The sequence below is a fragment of the Otolemur garnettii genome, unplaced genomic scaffold (genome assembly GCF_000181295.1).
Source record: "Otolemur garnettii isolate 467f Iridium unplaced genomic scaffold, OtoGar3 scaffold00096, whole genome shotgun sequence".
NCBI classification, from domain to species: Eukaryota; Metazoa; Chordata; class Mammalia; order Primates; family Galagidae; genus Otolemur; species Otolemur garnettii.
Genome location: NW_003852491.1, coordinates 6086594 through 6105964, shown reverse-complemented (window position 1 = coordinate 6105964; position 19371 = coordinate 6086594). Strand labels below are relative to the sequence as shown.

At 41.8% G+C, this 19371-nt stretch overlaps 1 protein-coding gene across 1 annotated transcript in view; it reads left to right on the top strand.

Annotated features, from left to right (window-relative positions):
• The window catches only part of XPO6 (exportin 6), a 114796-nt gene that overhangs the window by 16004 nt on the left and 79421 nt on the right, over positions 1–19371 (top strand). Inside the window, exon 2 of the mRNA XM_012808910.2 lies at positions 18960–19050. Coding sequence (XP_012664364.2) covers positions 18960–19050 — 91 coding nt within the window. The remainder of the gene's footprint in view (positions 1–18959; positions 19051–19371) is intronic.

Below are 19371 nucleotides of genomic sequence, written 5' to 3'. Positions count from 1 at the left end.
TTAGTGTTTTATATTTTAAAGGACAGTGTTCTCTTCTGGTTCTTTCTTTTTTTTTTTTTTTTTGCAGTTTTTGGCTGGGGCCAGGTTTGAACCTGTTACCTCTGGTATATGGGGCCAGCGCCCTACTCCTTTAAGCCACAGGCACTGGCCCGTCTTCTTGTTCTTTCAATTAAGGTTTTCTGTATTGATTCATTTCCTTGTTGGTTAGATTTTATAAAGAGTCCTTATTTGGTAAGTTACGAATGTCTGCTTTTCTATTTTGAAGGTCATCATGGCTGGGTACAACATTATTTGATTGTACTCCCTTTTCCCTCTGATTCTGTAGACATTGTTCTGTTGCCTGGGATTGAGTATTCTTTTGATTCTTTTTTTTTTTTTTCTTTGCAGTTTTTGGCCAGAGCTGGGTTTGAACCCCTCACCTCCAGCACATAGGGCCAGTGCCCTACTCCTTTGAGTGACAGGCGCCGCCAAATATATATATACATATATATTTTTTTTTTTTGCAGTTTTTGGCCAGGGCTGGATTTGAACCTATCACCTCTGGTATATAGGGCTGGTGCCCTACTCCTTTGAGCCACAAGTGCCGCTCTTTTGATTCTTTTAATTCATTTAACATTGATATGCTGATTTCCCCCCTACTCCTGTGTGTTTTCCTTATCTATAAATGATAGTCTGGCTGGGTATAGTACTCATGGTTCATCCTTTTTTTTTCTTTCAGTTTTTGGCCGGGGCTGAACCTATCACCTCCGGCATATGGGGACAGTGCCTACTCCTTTGAGCCACAGGTGCTGCCCACATCCTTTTTTTTTCTTTTGAGATCAGGTCTAGCTCTGTTGCTGGGGCTAGAGTGCTGTGGTATCGTAGCTCACTGCAGCCTCAAACTCCTAGGCTCAAGTGATCTTCCTGCTTCCCAAAGTGTTGGAATTACAAGTGTGAACCACCACACTTTGCCCAAGGGAGACATTCTTCATCAGTTTGCCCTGGAGGATGATGTGCCTACTTTAATGTATTTACCTAGTTCTGTAATGTTGTTTATTTTAGATTTTCAGTGTTTGCTGTTACTGCCATCAATACTGCAACAAACAAATTGATGTATCTTTGCATACTTTGTATAAGATACATTTCTAGACGTAGAATTGTAGGCAAATGGTAAGTGCATTTAAACATTTTGCTAGTCCTCCAAAAAGTTTTCGTCAGTTTATACTCTGTGACCAGTGGGATAGTTCCTGTTTTCCCCACTTAGTAGACAACACAGTTAAAACTTTTTAATGTGAATGGTGAAAGTAGCACCTCAGGAATCACATGTATTGTCCTTTAGTTATCAATGAAATGGAACAGCTTTTGATATTTTCTTGCTACATCTATTTTTTTCTTATGTTAGCTAATTATTTTTATTTATTTATTTTTTTTAGAGACAGAGTCTCACTCTATCACCCTCAGTAGAGTGTTGTTGCATCATAGCTCACAGCAACCTCCAGCTCTTGGGCTTAGGCAATTCTCTTGTCTCAGCCTCCTGAGTAGCTGGGATTACAGGCGACTGCCACAATGCCTGGCTATTTTTTTGTTGCAGTTTGGCCTGGGCTGGGTTTGAACCCGTCACCCTCGGTATATAGGGCCGGTGCCCTACTCACTAAGCCACAGGTGCTGCTCAACTAATTAGTCTTGATCTCTTCATCTGTTTATGTTTTTTTGCTGGGTCAGCTAGTGGGTTTTTATTTATTTATTTGTTTTTATTGAGACAGAGTCTCACTTTGTCACCCTTAGTAGAGTGCCAGGGTGTCATAGCTCATAGCAACCTCAAATTCTTGGGCTCAAGTGATTCTCTTGCCTCAGCTTCCCTAGTAGCTGGGACTACAGGCATCTGCCACAAAGCCCAGCTATTTTTTTGTTTGTTTGTTTAGCAGGCCTGGGCTAGGTTCAAACCCACCAGCCTTAGAGCATGTGGCTGGTGCCCTAACCACTGAGCTATGGGCACCCAGCCTGGGTTTTTTTATTTTTTTGAGACAGAGCCTTAAGCTGTTGACCTGGGTAGAATGCTGTGGCATCACAGCTCATAGCAACCTCCAACTCCTGGGCTCAAGTGATTCTCCTGCCTCCACTTCCCAAGTAGCTGGGACTACAGGCACCCACCACAACACCTGGCTATTTTTGGTTACACCCGTCATTGATGTTTGGCTGGTCCGGGCTGGATTTGAACCTGCCAGCTCAGGTGTATGTGGCTGGTGCCTTAGCCACTTTAGCCACAGGCGCCGAGCCCTGGGTTTTTTTTTTTTTTTAAATGTAATCTGACTGAATAATTTTAGAATGTTGATGAAATTGATCCAGTTTATAATAGCTTGCACTTTTGGTTGAGCAATTACAAAATGCATTTCTTTCTTTCTTTTTTTTTTTTTTTTAGAGACAGAATCTCACTTTGTCGCCCTTGGTAGAGTGCTGTGGTGTAATAGCTCACAGCAACCTCCAGCTTTTGGGCTTAGGCAATTCTCTTGTTTCAGCCTCCTGAGTAGCTGGAACTACAGGTGCCCACCACAATGCCCGGCTATTCTTTTGTTGCAGTTTGGATGGGGCTGGGTTCAAACCTGCCACCCTTGGTATATGGAGCTGGTGCCCTACTCACTGAGCCACAGGTGCTGCCCTACAACATGTATTTCATGCTGCTGAGGGTGGGCAACTTGTGGCTCTGTGGCCACATGTGGCTTTCTGGACTCTTTTTTTTTTTTTTTTTTTTTTTAAGACAGAGCCTCAAGCTATCCCCCTGGGTAGAGTGCCATGGCATCACAGCTCACAGCAACCTCCAACTCCTGGGCTCAAGCGAGTCTCCTGCCTCAGCCTCCCATGTAGCTGGGACTACAGGTGCCCGCCACAATGCCCGGCCATTTTTTTGGTTGCAGCCATCATTGTTGTTTGGTGGGCCCGGGCTGGGGATTCGAACCCGCCACCTTAGGTGTATGTGGCTGGTGCCTTAGCCGCTTGAGCCACAGGCGCCGAGCCGGCTTTCTGGACTCTTGAGTGTGGCCTTTTGAGTGGACCAAATTTTCAGAGCAAATCCTTTTAACTCAGGTCAAGGCAAATTTGTTATATTTGGGGAGCACAATGTGACCTTTATCTCATTTTACTGTTGGGATGACTGGCCCTTGTCTCTGGAGCTTTGCAGGCATACATTCAGTCATGTGCCACATAATGATGGTTTGGTCAATGCTGGACTGCTTATATGATGGTGGTTTAGATACACAAATACTATTGTTACAGTTGCCTACAGTATTGAGTACAGTAACAGTGCTATACAGGTTAGGTTTGTAGCATAGGTGAGTAGCAGGCTTTACCATGTAGCTCTGTGTAAGTGTACTCTGTGATCACACAACAAAATCGCCTGATACACATTTCTCAGAATGTATCCCTGTCATTACATGATGCATGACTGTACTTCATTGAAGAGTGTTGAAAAGTCATATCCTGTAAATGAGACTTCCTATAAAGAATCAAAAACTTTAGCTGGGCGTTTTGATTGTAGTTGTCATTGTTGTTTGGCAGGCCCGGGCTGGATTCAAACCCACCAGCTCTGCTGTATATGGCTGGCACCTCAGCTGCTTGAGCTACAGGCGCTGAGCCACCTTTAAAGTCTTTGATAAATAATTTGTTATTTTTAAGAAGATATGACTTGCATTGCCTTCAGTTGTGTGAAGCAAGTCACTAAAGTGTCTGGTGAGTAGGCCTAGCTGAAAGCAGTTCCTAAAATGGGTAAGGGCTGGGCCATTGCAAAAATTGCTGATTATTTAGAGGAAGTTGGAAAGCTGGTTGTGGTATGAATCAATGTACTGGAAAGTGTATAATTTGTAATTCTTTATTGAAACTGAAAGTTAAGGTCAGGAGAAGACACTGTTGGTGAATCTCTGGGATCACTTGTAACAGGGTTGCAAAATAATCGGGAATTCATCTAATTTATAGTTATTGCATGTAATTATGGAAATAGGTGATTAGAAGTTCTGGAAATTTCTAAGTTCTGGAGTTTTCTAACCCCAGATGAGGAGATGTGCATGTCAGCAAATGATTACAGTGTTGCAGGATAAGTGCAGAAATAGAACCTTGTGAGAGGCATAAGTGTACTTAAAAAATAGCCTGGCTACATTGGGGATGGAGCGGTTGTATCAGGGAAGGATTCCCAGGGGAGGTGATGACTAAGTTGGGTTTCAAAGCAGACACTGGGAAAGTCAATAGGCAGAGAATTTGGAGCTTGAAGGGAAGAAGAAGGGCATCTGGGCAGAAGGAGCCACAGATACACAGGAAAGGGGGAAGGATTAGTTGCCTCTGGTCAGTTATGAAGAAGAAAGATTTGGAGTGTTGTTGAATAAGGCATCTAACAGGTTGCACAGGTGATTTAGGCATCTGCTCCCCAAAACGCTTTTGGTAAGTTAGTGAAGAAAGGAGCCAAGAGCTTTATTATTGCCCAGGAAATTATTCATCTGTACTCTTCATTCTATTTTTAGAGAAAGATAAATAAGTGATCTGTCAAGGATTTCTTTATTTTAAATATCTTATTTTGAGATAATTTAAGACTTACAGAAGAGTTGCAGAAATAGTACAGGGAGTTTCTGTATGTTTTTCTCCCACAGGGACTTATTAAAAAACAAAACCAGCCAATGGTGGCTCACACCTGTAATCCTAGCACTCTGGGAGACTGAGATGGGGAGGGGCCAGATTGCTTGAGCTCAAGAGTTTGAGACCATTCTGAGCAAGAGTGAAACCCTGTCTCTACTAAAAATAGAGGAATTAACTGGGCATTGTGGCGGATGCCTGTAGTCCCAGCTACTTGGGAAGATGAGGCATGAGGAACTCTTGAGCCTAAGGGTTTGAGGTTGCTGTGAGCTATGATGATGCCATGGCACTCTACCCAGGTGACAGAGACTCTGTCTCAAAACAAAACAGCCAAATTACAGTAGCCAAGCCTTCAAACATTTGTGGCCAGTAATTTAGCTCAATTTTTGTACCTTCTTTATTCTAGTACCTTTTGGCAATTTAAGTAGGTACTGATGCTACTATAGAATCACAAAATCTCTGTCACCTCTTGATTTTGCTTAGCTATTCTGATAGTAAAAAGTATTTTGTAGATTATTTGATAACTACTAAAATAGACAAGAAATTACCACCATCTTATTCAGCTTCTAATTACATTTTGGTTTGCTTTCTTCTCGTCATTTTTCCTGTTTACTTTTAAAATATGGTTGAGATTACACTGAAAATGTACTTTTTTCTTCTGCCTTTTCCACTTATTATAACATAAGTGGTTTTTCAAATCATTAAATACTTCACAGTGGCTTTACAGTGTATTTACAGTGTATTTACAGTGGCTATGTAATATTGCATTGCGTGAATTCTTAAGCTATTAGATTGTTTCACTTTTTGCCATGGTAAATAATATGTGATAAATGTCTTTGCAGAAACATTTTTGTCTTTTACAAAATTGCCTTAGGATAGAGCCCCAGAAAGTCCTAAGGGTATGAAGATTGTTTTTTTTCTCTTTTCTTTTTTATAAACCTTTTATCTTGGAATACTTCTAGATTTAGTCTGAACATGTTTAAAGCACTTCATCACATATTTTTGAGAAAGGTTATACCAGTATATTCTTCTTACCAGCTGTAGATAAATATATTCTTCAGCTTTGGGCAATCTTAGGAAAATTGTTGTTCATTTAATAGGTTAAAAAATAGCATTTCAATATTTTTCCTCAATATCTTTTCTTCTGTGTGTGTGGGAAAAGTTATCACCAAGTTAGGTTTTTTTGTTTATTTATGGAAGACAAAGCTTCTATGCTTATTATTTACTTAAGTACCTCTTATACTTATTTAATATATTAGAGATGGTACCTTAACATATTTTAATTTTTTCCACTCTTAAGATGGTTACTTTTCCTTATCGAAATAAAATACACATAACATAAAACTTGCCATTTTAAAGTATGCAATTTAGTGACATTAAATATATTCACCATATTGTATAACCATCACCATACTGTAGGTTTCAGGCTTTTTCATCATTCTAGAGGAAACCTGTACCTGTTAAGTCAGGTGTCCTCAAACTACAGTCCACGGGCCACAGGGCAGATCGCCTAGGACATTTATCTGGCCTGCTGGGTGTTTTTGCTGCTGCTGCCTGTTCTGCTTGGCCACTAACTCGTTGTGGGCCCACAGTCTGGTGCTCCAATGGTCTGACGGACAGTGAACTGGCCCCCTGTTTAAAAAGTTTGAGGACCCCTGCATTAAGCCATCCATCCTCATCTCCCACCCCTCATTCTCTGACAACCACAAATCTGTTTTCTGTCTCTATAGATATGCTTATTCTAGGTATTTCATATAAATGAAATCATAAAATGGCCTTTCAGTATTTTCTAAGGTAGGGGTGTTCAACCTTTTATTTTTCTGTGCCACACACTGGAAGTATAAGAGTTGTCTTGGGCTACACATTACATACACAAACACTAACAAAAGCTGATTAGCAAAAAAAAAAAAAAAATGGTGTGTGCATACTTTTCATGATATCGGACACCACAGATAAGCAAAAAAAGTCTTCATAAGTCAGTATGTGGCTATGGGCGGCAGGCTGGACACTCTTGTAAAGCATTTAAGAAAAGATGATTAGATAAGTTTGAACTGAATCTATGTATTTTGAAAATTGACAATTCATTTATGGCAACAGTTTGAATTCAGCATCTTTAATTGTTCAGGATGCCCCATGCCCTAGGCATTAGGAAGAAACAGTTTATAGTGACCGTAAGGTGGGATGGAACTTAAAATAGGGACAAAGATAGGAAAAGTATGGTGCTTTGTAGAGTGAAAGCCAATGAGTGTTCTATGGCTGGGAATACGTAAAAAACTGCTAGACATTAACCTTTATTTGGAGTGTAATATGGAGAACTTGGAAGTAAGGTGTTTTCTCTTTGTCTTCAAAAATAGCTAGCCTAGGCTAGGCATAGTGGCTCATAGCTCACAGCAACCTCCAACTCCTGGGCTCAAGCGATTCTCCTGCTTCCACCTCCAAGTAGCTGGGACCACAGGCGCCCGCCACAATGCCTGGCTATTTTTTGGTTGCATGTCATTGTTGTTTGGTGGGCTCGGGCTGGATTCGAACCCACCACCTTAGGTGTATATGGCTGGCGCCTTAGCTGCTTGAGCCACAGGCGCCAAGCCATTTCTTTTTTTTTTTTTTGCAGAGACAGAATCTCACTTTGTCGCACTTGGTAGAGTGCCATGGCGTCACACAGCTCACAGCAACCTCCAGCTCCTGGGCTTTGGTGATTGTCTTGCTTTAGCCTCCTGAGTAGCTGGGACTACAGGGGCCCACCGCAACGCCCGGCTACTCTTTTGTTGTATTTTGGCCAGGGCCTGGTTTGAACCTGCCACCCTCTGTATATGGGGCCAGCGCCTTACCCACTGAGCCACAGGCGCAGCCCTCCTTTTGTTTTTTTAAAGAGCTTATTGGCTCACCAGTGACATACAGTGAAATAGTTTTGCTCATTTGTGGTTAAGAGTGCTGAGGGATTTACATACATTGATGCCATTTGATTCTCACCTCTACCTCAGGGAGTACTGTTCTAAGTTCATTTTGCACTTGAAAAAACTTGAGGTCAGAGAGGGTAAATAATTTGCTCAAGTTTGTGCTGATCAGTAAGGGGGGGAAGTCACAATCAGATGCAGATCGGCTTTGATTCTAGAGCCCACCATTCAATTAAGGCATAGCCAGGACAGGGAGTACCCAGGTACCTGTTGGGAGTGGAAGGGCCCACAGGGACCAGTGTGGGATTTCTAGTCATCCTTGCCTTTGTGCTGCTGCCCATGGTGAAGGGGCAGAGCTGGGAGAGGGGCTGACCCAAGGCAGCATGCTATCTTTTACCTCTTTTCGTCTCCTCATATTCTAGCAGAGTGGTTGAGAAATGTGGGAAGAGTGATGCCTGTTCTTCTCCCTAGCTAATTCTGCTTGCAGTGTGAGGTTTGGAGGCTAATCAAAAACTGCATGTAGAATCATCCCTTCATTATCCAGGGATGTGAGCAAGGCCAAGGTCCCTGGCGTGGTTGAGTGATTGGACAGGAGCTAAGTACTTGTTTTTTTTCTCCTATGCGACCTCCCCCCGCTAAAGAAAAGGTTCTGTCTACTTTCCTGCTGCTCACTGTGGCCACTGTCACCATGATTCTGCTTTTCTAACCCAGTGAATTGTCAAGGGTGTGGAGGAAGGTAACCAAGATAGTTCCCATGTTACAGTATAGTTTTCCATAGTGTATAAGTTATAGCTTTCTAAAAATCGTAGTTTATTACTGAGCATACTATTGAAAGTGAAACTGAAGAAAATAGCAGGGACTAGTAATACTGTGCAGAAACCAGAGCATGTGGAGTCCCTGGTCAGAGAGAGCTACTATGCAGTCTTCTCCCTTTGTGGCAAATAGTCATCTATGGTGATGGGAGTAACGTTTAGAACCCCCAGGCCAGGAAGAGTCATATCCTACTGATCTCTGCTTGTGCAGCAACCTCACACTTCCTGTGTAGTGTAATACCATGAAAGGTCACCCAGCAGCTGCTCCCATGACCGTGATTATATTTTGTGGGATACTTAAGCACTCTTGGCAATTGGTAATGGTAGTTTGAGAGATTTTGAGGAATGTGACTGAACGTGAATTAAAGTATTGGCCAGGTGTGGTGGCTCATGCCTGTAATCTTAGCATTCTGGATTACAGAAGGTGGTGGTTGGATTGTCTGAGCTCATAAGTTTGAGACCAGCCTGAGCAAGACTGAGACTCCTGTCTCTAAAACATAGCCGGGCATTATGGCAGACATTTGTAGTTCCAGCTACTTGGGAGGCTGAGCCCAAGAGTTTGAGGTTGCTGTGAGCTATGACACTATGGCACTCTACTGAGGGCGACAAAGTGAGACTCTGTCTTAAAAATAAATAAATGGGTGGTGCCTGTAGCTCAGAGGAGTAGGGCAACAGCCCCATATACTGGAGATGTGGCTCAGCGCCTGTGGCTCAAGTGGCTAAGGTGCAAGCCACATACACCTAAGGTGGCGGTTCGAATCCAGCCTGGCCCGCCAAAACAACAATGATGGCTGCAACCAAAAAAAATAGCCGGGCGTTGTGGCAGGCGCCTGTGGTCCCAGCTACTTGGGAGGCAGAGGCAGGAGACTCGCTTGAGCCCAGGAGTTGGAGGTTGCTGTGAGCTGTGATGCCATGGCATTCTACCCAGGGGGATAGCTTGAGGCTCTGTCTCAAAAAAAAGAAACATATGCTGGAGGTGGCTGGTTCACACCCAGCCCTGGCCAAAAACTGCAAAAAAAAAAAAAAAAAGTATTAAGGTAGCACTGAGTGTACTTAAAGGGATAAGCTGGTGACAGCTTAGGGGAATTTGCCTTTATGAAAGCCCACACATGGAGTTACGTGAGGGAATCCTGTAGTTGGGCAGATGATTACATTAGCTGACCTTGCATAGTGTGTTATAATCAACACATAGTATTCACACCTGATTGCATTTAATACCAAGGATGCTTGAGGAAATCGCAGAATTTGCCCAAAGTTACACAAGCTATACTCTGGAGCCAAGAGAGGCTCTCGCCTGGTACTTTCTCTGGCTGCCATACTTGGCCATGTACCTCTCTTAGTGGTAGCTCTGGTTCTCAAGAAGCTATAGTTTTGTTTTGTAGAGGGCATCATTTCTGTGTTCCTTTATTTTTGCTTTAGTTTATATTCAGGGAGTTGTTATCTGTACCCCAGGTTGTCAGTATTGGGGTACATTATAATGGGTTTGTTCCAACCTGCTTATTTCTTCCTTTGATCTAATTGGTGCGCTGGGGTGATTTTCAGACCACTGGTTCCTGTCTACCGAGTGTGATGTCACTGTATCAGAACACTGCCTAGCTTTGTGTTTGAACTCTTTCACTTTCTTACCCTCCTGAGAAGCTTGCCCTTAGCTGTGTTATACTTCACTTTGTGGCTAGAATCAGCCTTTCTCCCTAGGAATGGAGGTGGTTGTGAGGCCAGTGCAGAATGGGAAGGAGGAGGCATTGCAGCTTTGCCAGTAATGAAGAAGACATTAGATGTGGATCTGTACATGGTTTCCTGAGACTCTAGCAACTGGGTGGGACCTGGAGCAGAGAAAGGAAGTAATTACGCTACCCCAAGTGCCATAGTCTGTAATATAGACTAGAGATCTTTTGCCAAAATCACGCAAGTGTTATTTTAACTGTTAAAGTGCTAGGTCTGTCTGCTAGTAATTCTGGATGAAGGTGCTATAAGTTTTATGAAAGAGAGTCACTCTTTAAACAGCACAGGTGGTAACAGCAGCTGAAATGAACTTATTTTCATACGAGGGGTAGTGTTAATCATGATTTTAGATTTGGAGCACATTTTTATAGTGGTCTGTCAACACCACACTTACTCATTGCCTGATGTCATCTGAGTCCAGCTCATTCATCATCCTTGAAATCCTTGGAGCAGAACTGCTCTGTGCTGCTTCAATGGTTGAGGGGACTGACACTGGTAAAGAGCTCTGACCTGCTCCGTGTCTTGACCTGACCAATAGCTATTGACTTTGATCAAGACACTCATTGAGCTTTGCTTTCCTCATCTGTGAAATGAGATTGCACTTACTGTTCTTTGGAGTTTGTTTATTTCTATGTTAAGATTCCGTGATTCTGTTTTAGGATTTCTTGGTAGAATGCCTTGTGTTAATGTGCTCAGTAAGTATCTTTTGAGTTTAATTGACTAGGTATGCAGATATAAACACTCACGCTCCTGGGATACATACCTGGGAAAGAGAAGCAGATGGGATTGTGAAGAGAGCGCCTATTCTTGGCTGTATTACTCATTTATTTTAGACACTTTTTTGCAGAAGAACTATTTTTATCATTTACTTTTTTGGCTGTCTAATTAAAGCCTCCTGACTAGAATATAAATAAATAAGTATTCCATCACTTAAAAAAATAAATGAGTAGGGTGGTGCCTGTGGTTCATAAGGGTAGGGCGCCAGTCCCACATGCCAGAGGGTGGTGGGTTCAAACCCAGCCTTGGCCAAAAACTGGAAAAAGAAAGTATATAAAATATATGTATTTTAGCTCCTAGGGTATGATTTTTGCCTGATCAATAGATGTATAATTTTTTTTTTTATTGAGACAGAGTCTCACTGTGTCACCCTCCGTAGAGTGCAGTGGCATCACAGCTCACAGCAACCTCCAACTCTTGGGATTAAGCGATTCCCTTGCCTCAGCCTCCCAAGTAGCTGGGACTACAGGTGTGCACCACAATGCCTGGCCATTTTTTGGTTGTAGTTGTCATTGTTGTTTGGCAGGCCCGGGCTGGATTCGAACCTGCCAGCTCTGGTGTATGTGGCTAGTGCTTTAGCTGCCTGAGCTACAGGTGTCGATCCCCTTTTCTTATTTTCTTTTTCCCAGTTGCTTAGCAAGCTGGGAGCAGTGAGGAGCAAAGTGCAGAGTCCCAGCCAACAGATGATTTTTTATTTTTGGAGACAGTCTCATTATGTTGCCTCTATAGAGTGCTATGGTGTCACAGCTCACAGCAACCTCAAACTCTTGAGCTTAAGTGATTCTCTTGCCTCAGCCTTCCAAATAGCTGGGACTACAGGTGCCTACCACAATGCCTGGCTGTGTTTTTGTTGCATTTGTCACTGTTGTTTAGCATTCCTGGGCCAGGCAACTGTTGTATATAAGGTTTAGAATTAATTATATCCATATATATTTGTACTTCTAGTCACCCCTCTGGTTAGCCTTGCCCTCTATCATAGACAGGCTAAGGAAACAAACTCAATACTTGCGGATGGGACCCAGAGTCAGGAGACTAAGCTGCAAGTTTTTTTTTTTTTTTTTTGCAGTTTTTGGCTGGGACTGGGTTTCAGCCCGCCACCTCCGGCATATGGGGCCGGCACCCTACTCCTTTGAGCCACAGGCACTGCCCTGAGTTTGTTTTTTTTAAAGGTGGAGTTTCACTTTGTTCCCCCAGGCCAGAGTGCTGTAGTACTATAGCTCACAGTAACCTCAAACTTCTGGGCTGAAGCCGTCCTCTTGCCTCAGCCTCTCTAGAAGCTGGGACTGTGATACCTGCTATGACTCCTGGCTAATTTTTTTATTTTTAGTACAGATGGGGTCTCACTCTTTTTTTTTTTTCTTTTTTGGAGAAAGAGTCTCACTTTCTTACCCCTGGTAGAGTGCCATGGTGTCATAGCTCACAGCTTTTACCTCAACCTCTTGGGCTCAGGTGATCTTCTTACCTCAGCCTCCCAAATAGCTGGGATTACAGGTGCCCACCACAAGACCCGACTATTTTTTTTTTTTTTGAAACTTGGTCTTGTTCTTGCTCTGGCTGGTCTTGAACTATTGAGCTCAAGCAGTCCATCTGCCTTGGCCTCCCAAAATGCTGGGATTACAGGCGTGAGCCACTGTGCCTGGCCTGGTATCTCACTCTTCCTCAGGCTGGTCTCCAACTCTTGAGCTTAAGGGATTCTCTGGCCTCAGCCTCCCAGAATGCTAGGATTACAGGTGTGAGCCTCCATGCCCACTGTGCCTGGCCAGGCTGCAAGTCTTTGAACAAGTTATTTAGTGACTCCAGGTTTTGCTGACTGCCCCTCTGACTACTAGACTTCAAAGGGTCAAATGGTCTTACCAGTTGCTTATAGGAATAAAGTGAGATTTCTACTTTAGACTTTTTTTTTTTTTTTTCAGAGACAGAGTCTTACTTTGTTGCCCATGGTAGAGTGTGGTGATGTCACAGCTCACAGCAACCTCCAGCTCTTGGGCTTAGGTGATTCTCTTGCCTCAGACTCCCGAGTAGTTGGGACTACAGGCGCCTGCCACAACACCTGGCTATTTTTTGTTGCAGTTTGGCTGGGGCCAGGTTTGAACCTGCCACCTTCTGTATATGGGGCCGGTGCCCTACCCACTGAGCCACAGGCCCCACCCTCTACTTTGGAGTTGTTTTGAATGCTGTTCTCTCAATTGGACTTCCTTGATGCATTTTCCTGCTTTCTAGCTTTTTGAGCTGAGTGACTTCAGAAGGGGAATAGGTAGTGTTATTTTAAGCTTAACATTTTTATCTCATTCTTCTGTGCAGTCCTACTGATCAAAGAAATTTTTTTTTCCTCATCTTTTCTTTGGAGTGGTGAATGGTATAAGGAAGTCATAGTGTTCATTTGAGAGGTTAGACATCTATGGTTATCTTGTAAGCTTTCAGAGAGTTTACACGAGATTGAATTTCTTTGCTGATGGCATCTGTTGTAACAAACCAGGTATGTTTTGTATACTTTTTCACCTTGGTTGGCAGCAGGGATAGAATCACTTTTCTCAGAAACCTTTATGTACAAACAAATAGAGTAATAAAATTGTTCTAGACATGCCACAGAAATATTTGAATGGGACTCTGGGACTCTAGTCCTTGTTTTGTTTAGGTTTGGTACCAAGGAGGCCACAACTCTGAATATAAAAGCTGGTACAGTTCGCCTCCTAGTAGGATGTATTGAATATGGCCCTTGGAAGAGGTGAAAAAGCTTTTTTAAAGAAATTTTTTCCCAATACTACTTTTGTGAAATCATTATGCACAGAAGCTGTTGTTTTAGAGTCCATTAGGTAAAACTTTAGAGATTTAATCAGAGTTTAAGAAAATTGTCATCTAGGTTTTAAGGTACAAAACACCTTATTTTTACCTTTATTCTCAGGTTTTTTTTTTTTTTTTTTTTTTTTTTTTTTGAGACAGAGCCTCAAGCTGTCACCCTGGGTAGAGTGCTGTGGCATTATAGCTCACAGCAACCTCCAACTCCTGAGCTCAAGTTAGTCTCCTGCCTCCACCTCCCAAGTAGCTGGGACTACAGGCACCCACCACAATGCCTGGCAATTTTTTGGTTGCAGCCGTCATTGTTGTTTGGCGGCCCCTGACTGGACTCGAACCTGCCAGCTCAGATGTATGTGGCTGGTGCCTTAGCTGCTTGAGCCACAGGCGCCGAGCCTAATCTCTGTTTTTTAAAATAAATTATTAAGTAGGCTGGGAGAGGTGGCTCATGCCTGTAATCCTAGCACTCTGGGAGGCTGAGGTGGGTGGATCACCTGAACTCACGAGTTTGAGACCAGCCTGAGCCAGAGTGAGACCTCATCTCTTAAGAAAAAATAGCTGGGTGCCTGTAGTCCAGCTACTTGGGAGGCTGAGGCGAGAGAATCATTTGAGCCCAAGAATTGGAGGTTACTGTTAGCTGTGACGCCATGGCACCTTGATGCCAACAGGAACAAATGAGACTCTGTCTCAAAAAAAAAAAAAAGGATTATTAGTAGTCTTCTATTTTCCAAAACAGATTCATTGAGTCTGTTTGTAAGGAAAGAGCATTGTGATCAGAGCTCTGAAAAGAGGACATTTAAAAAGTCACATGTGCCTTTTTTTGGGGAGGGGGACAGAGCCTCACTCTGTTGTCTAGATTTGAGTGCAGTGATGTCATCATAGTTCATTGCAACCTCAAACTCCTGGGCTCAAGCAACCCACTTTCCTTTGCCTCCCGAAGTTCTAGGATCACAGGTATGAGTCACTGCTCTCAGATGTTTCTTAAGTTCATAGGAACTACCAGTATTCCTCAGAAAATGAAAGTAAGACCAAGAGTCTTTTTGTTCCTTTTACTCTTCTCTAATTTGATCTATAAAATATTTTAGTACCAGTTCATGCTGGATGTTATAGATAATACAAACATTAGGTAGAGTCTCTAGATAGCATATGTTCTTGTTAGAGAGATAAGCCTCATTTATCTGTGATATACATATTAACACTGATTGCTGTGACTTCAGTTCTTACCTTTATGTCTGGCATTGTGTTTACTGTGTGCTTGATATTTTATTTAATCCTCAGAACAACCCAGTATGTTAGGTACTCTCAATATCTCCATTTGTGCAAAGGAGAAAAAAGTGGATAGATAACTGGGCCAAGGCTGAGGTGCATTTGGATTTGAACTCAAGGAACCCCAGAACCTACATTCTTTAATTACTTGGCATTTCGAAGTGACCAGAGAATAAGTGTCATGGTAAAACTGTGGTACTGTTTATAAAACAAAGACAAAAGATGAAAAGAGAAAGGATTTACACTGTAATCTATGAAGGAAATTTCATGAAAGTTGAACTATAAATTGCAGACCAGGAACAAATGTAGGATAAGGCTAGACATTTGCTTATGAGACCATGAGTGTTCAGATTGGAGTAATGGCATCCTGTGGTGAGTAATGCTTTCCTCTTCCTTTTCTTCCTAGTAAACTCATCTGCATTATTCAAAACCCAAAATATATCATCACCCCTGTGAAGCTTTCCTTCAGACAAAGTTATACTCTCTTTGGTCTCCTGAGGTTGTTAATTCTTCCGCCACTACTTCAGGGTGTAAACCATCATAATCTTTTTATTCATAGGTTCTACCCTGTCTCCCTCAGGCCACCTCCAGTTCTTTGAAGACAGAGACCATTTTACTTGTCTTTGTATCTCAAGGACTTAATTAAAGCAGTATCAGTTACTTAGTATTGAGTTCCTGGTTGTTGATCAAATAGCTGAGTTTCTTAGTTGGTCCTGATTTAAGGTTAGGTTCAGGTTAATAGGGGCAGAAAACCTTCAGGACAATTTACCTGTTGGTGAAGTACAGATGACATTAGAGTTGGAAAAGCTGGCATCAAGGGAACCAGGTGAATCAGTAATACAGGCAGGAGCTGGTGGCTTGGTGGAAACAGCGTGAACAGCAGTCAGCTGACTTGCTGACATCTGTGGTGGACATAGAGACTATGGGGAAGAATCGGAGAAATTTCACATCATGCAAGTTTTTCTTATAATTTATTAGGTGGTTCTGGGTCTTGGTTGATTTAGTAGTTCCTTAATAGGTGAGTCAGTAGTGTAGGTCTCTGAACTGCTGACCCACAAACACTGCAATAAAAGGAAAAATAAAAGGCAGGTAGAGCTCGAAGCTTATCAACTTTGCAGATTTTAACTATTTCTTGAACAGAAAACTTTGGTTTGTTTTATTTTATTTTATTATTATTATTTTTGTTTTTTGCAGTTTTTGGCCGGGGCCAGGTTTGAACCCACCATCTCTGGTATATGGGGCCAGTGCCCTACTCCTTTGAGCCACAGGTGCCGCCCTGGTTTGTTTTAGATATAAACATAGTTTTCCATGAGTATATTCTGGGCCAAGCTTAATTCATCATCCTACCCAAAGATTTAAAAAAATTTTTTTGAGACAGAGTCTTACCATGTCACCCTTAGGAGAGTGCTGTGTGTCACAGCTCACAGCATCCTCATACTCAAACTGGTATTGTTTTGGTCTGTTTTTATTTGGTATCTAAGAACAAATAAAAATGAGAGCTCCCATAATTACAGATCAGATAATTTCTAGTTTTATGTAGCAATCTTAGGTGGATCACCTCATTTGATCCTCATACACCCTGCGAGGCAGATATTGTTAAAATTATAGAAGTGATTGAAAATGGGAACAGCACATTATTTGTCCTTATTGAGAAATCTTGGTTAGCTTTTGGAGTTTCTTTTTTAAATGTAACCATGATTTGATGAGAGCATTCATCTGGATATTTGTGTCTTTCCACTTTCTTCAGGACCCTTAGTTTCTAGGGTTGGGACAGGGAATGTGAGGTAGATGGGACTGGGAATGGATAAGTTGGATTTCCTTGGAAGTTCTTTGAGGTTTTTTTGGGGGTGGATATTAGATCTTGTTCTGTTGCCCAGGCTGAAGTACAGTGGCTCAATCATAGTTCATTGTAACTTCCAACTCCTAGGCTCAAGCCATCCTCCTGCCTCAGCCTCCCAAGCAGCTGGGACTACAGGAATGTGCCATTACTCTCTGCTAATTTTTATTTTTTTATAGAGATGGGGTTTTGCTCTGTTGCCCAGCCTGGTCTCAAGCTCCTAGACTCAAGTGAGCCTCACATCTCGGCCTCCTGAAGCTCTGAGAATACAGGATCTAGCTACTATGCCCAGCTCTTTTGGGAGATTATCAGGAACTTCCCAGTAATCATTAAATGCATAAACCTGCCTTGAGAACCAGTACTAAATAAATGTTGGTTGTTAGATGTGATGAGCTCAAGTTTTTTCTAGGACCTACTCTAAAATGATTAAACACAAGAAAACATTTTGGAATGGTATGATTTGAAGATGTGTCTTTAAACCCATTTTGACTCCAGAAGAACCATTGATTTATTTTAACTAAATAACTGATTATAGTTCAGATATTTCTTGATTTAGGTTTCTTTGTATTTTTTGGCAATGTTACTTTAACGTGCTGTTTTTCTTGATTCTTCTATATCTTCCCACAACCTTTTAATTTTAAACAGCAAATCCTTTTTTTCCCCCAAATTAAATGGTATACCAAACTTGATTTAGACCATGGCATTCTTTTATTTATATAAATTCGTTTTAGAAGTTTGAATTTATAACATTTACTTATAATGTCAGTAAGAACAGCGAGGCTGTTTTGATCAACACAGACACTTGAAACATTTAAAAAGACTGCAGTCTTATTTTAGCCTCACTTTTCAGTTTATTTCTGCATTTGAGAAAATAGATAGTTTTTAATAAAACAGCTTGGCTGGCAGGCCAAGAATATTTTTTAACTAAACTGATACAGAAATTTCAAAGAGGAGTAGAGGGTTATTCTTGTCATAAATATAAAATTCAGACAGTCCCTCAAATTCACAAGTGCTAAAACTATTGTACAGTAATATATCATTCAACTTGTCATGTTCAGTTGTCATTGTGCAGCTATCATTCTGTCTGCACTGTGGGAGAGACAGCTGTGTCCTGCTTATGTGTGGTCCCCATGTGTGGGGTATTTGCATATGCTGGTTGGTAGAGATGGGCTTGTGCAAGTCTGATTGATTTTCTGTATAATTGGTCCTAGTCCTGAGTGCTGGTTTATCCACAGGGCTGAAGTTCTTGTTTCCACAAAAATAAACTGCCAAGTAGAATCTTTGGTCTGTTACATTTTGACATATAACACATATGAGTATGGGCTTATATTAAAATGCAGTTTTTATAGTCAAAGAGTCATATACTCTTTGGGTAATGGAGAGGATATGGGAAGGGAGGTGGGTAGGAAGAAAGGAATTAAAACAATAAAAAAGCAGACCTGATCTTGGCTCTTGATCCCTAAAGATTCAGAAATGGTCTGGGAATTCTCACCTTTTTGTAGAAAGGTGTGTGAAGGAGTGTTGCCTCATGGTTGTTGCTGCAGCTAGTGTTCTACTTTAGTGAGAGAAGAGGAAGTGGGGTTGGGACTCTGTGTGGCAGAGGGAGAGGGTGAGCACTGGGCCTCTTGGCCCTCTTCTCATTCCCAGCCCAAGCAGTTATGCTGAGTCTGTCTCTCTGGGTTTGTGAGGTAGAGATGCTAATTTTGAGCCTTTGCTTAGCTTGGTTCAAAACTGCACTTTAGTCTCGACAGGCTGCCCACATAAGCTTAAGAGTTTACTCTGTGACTCCAGAAGCACCTTGAAGAAAGCCCCCAAGAATCCATGCAGCAGTTGGATACAATTGCTCTGAATCAAATTATGCCTAATATGTGTTAATGTATTGTGGATGAATAATCTAGAAGGAGCTTTAGCCTTCTCCCTGAATCTCTTCACTCTGCCTTTTTAGGCAGGGTCTAGGCTGTTAATTTGCTTTTAATATGTTTCTGGAATTGAGTTTTAAATTATTTGTTCCTTTTACCTCAGCATAAATAATTGAAAATTGCATAGTAGCATGAATTTATAAAGAGTACTAAAACTTACAGTTTTGAGCCAACAGGGAAATTCTCTTCAGTTTTTCTGGCTTATATGATGCATTTGAAGAATGTTGAACCAAGATGTTTTGAGGAAGTAAATTGCTCTTGCTGTTGAATGTGACCTGGAAGGAACCTGAGAAACAGTAGAACTGAAGATGCAGTTTATTGATGTTTTTTTAAATTCCTTTGTTAGGCATCTGAAGAAGCCTCCCTCAGGGCATTGGAAAGTCTGATGACAGAATTTTTTCATGATTGTACCACCAATGAAAGAAAACGTGAGATAGGTAAGTGGAGTGTGGAATTGTAAAGAGTAATTCATAAGGAGAAGGCCCAGTGGGGAAGAAGGCAGTGTAATAGCCTTGGCTGATCAAGTTTGCATGTTTTTCCCTTGAACTCTTGCTCTTTTTGCCCTGGTACTGCTGGTTGGTGACTGGTAAGGTCTGTAGTCCTGGCTATAAGGACATAGTGATAGGTTCTCTTTCCTTTGGTGAAATAGAAAATCCTTCCCTTACTTTGTTATTAATTTCAGCAGTGTTGTTAAACTTGAAAAATAAAACAGCTCAAAGAAGTCAAAATGAACATGCTTTGGCGTGTGGAGGTCTGAT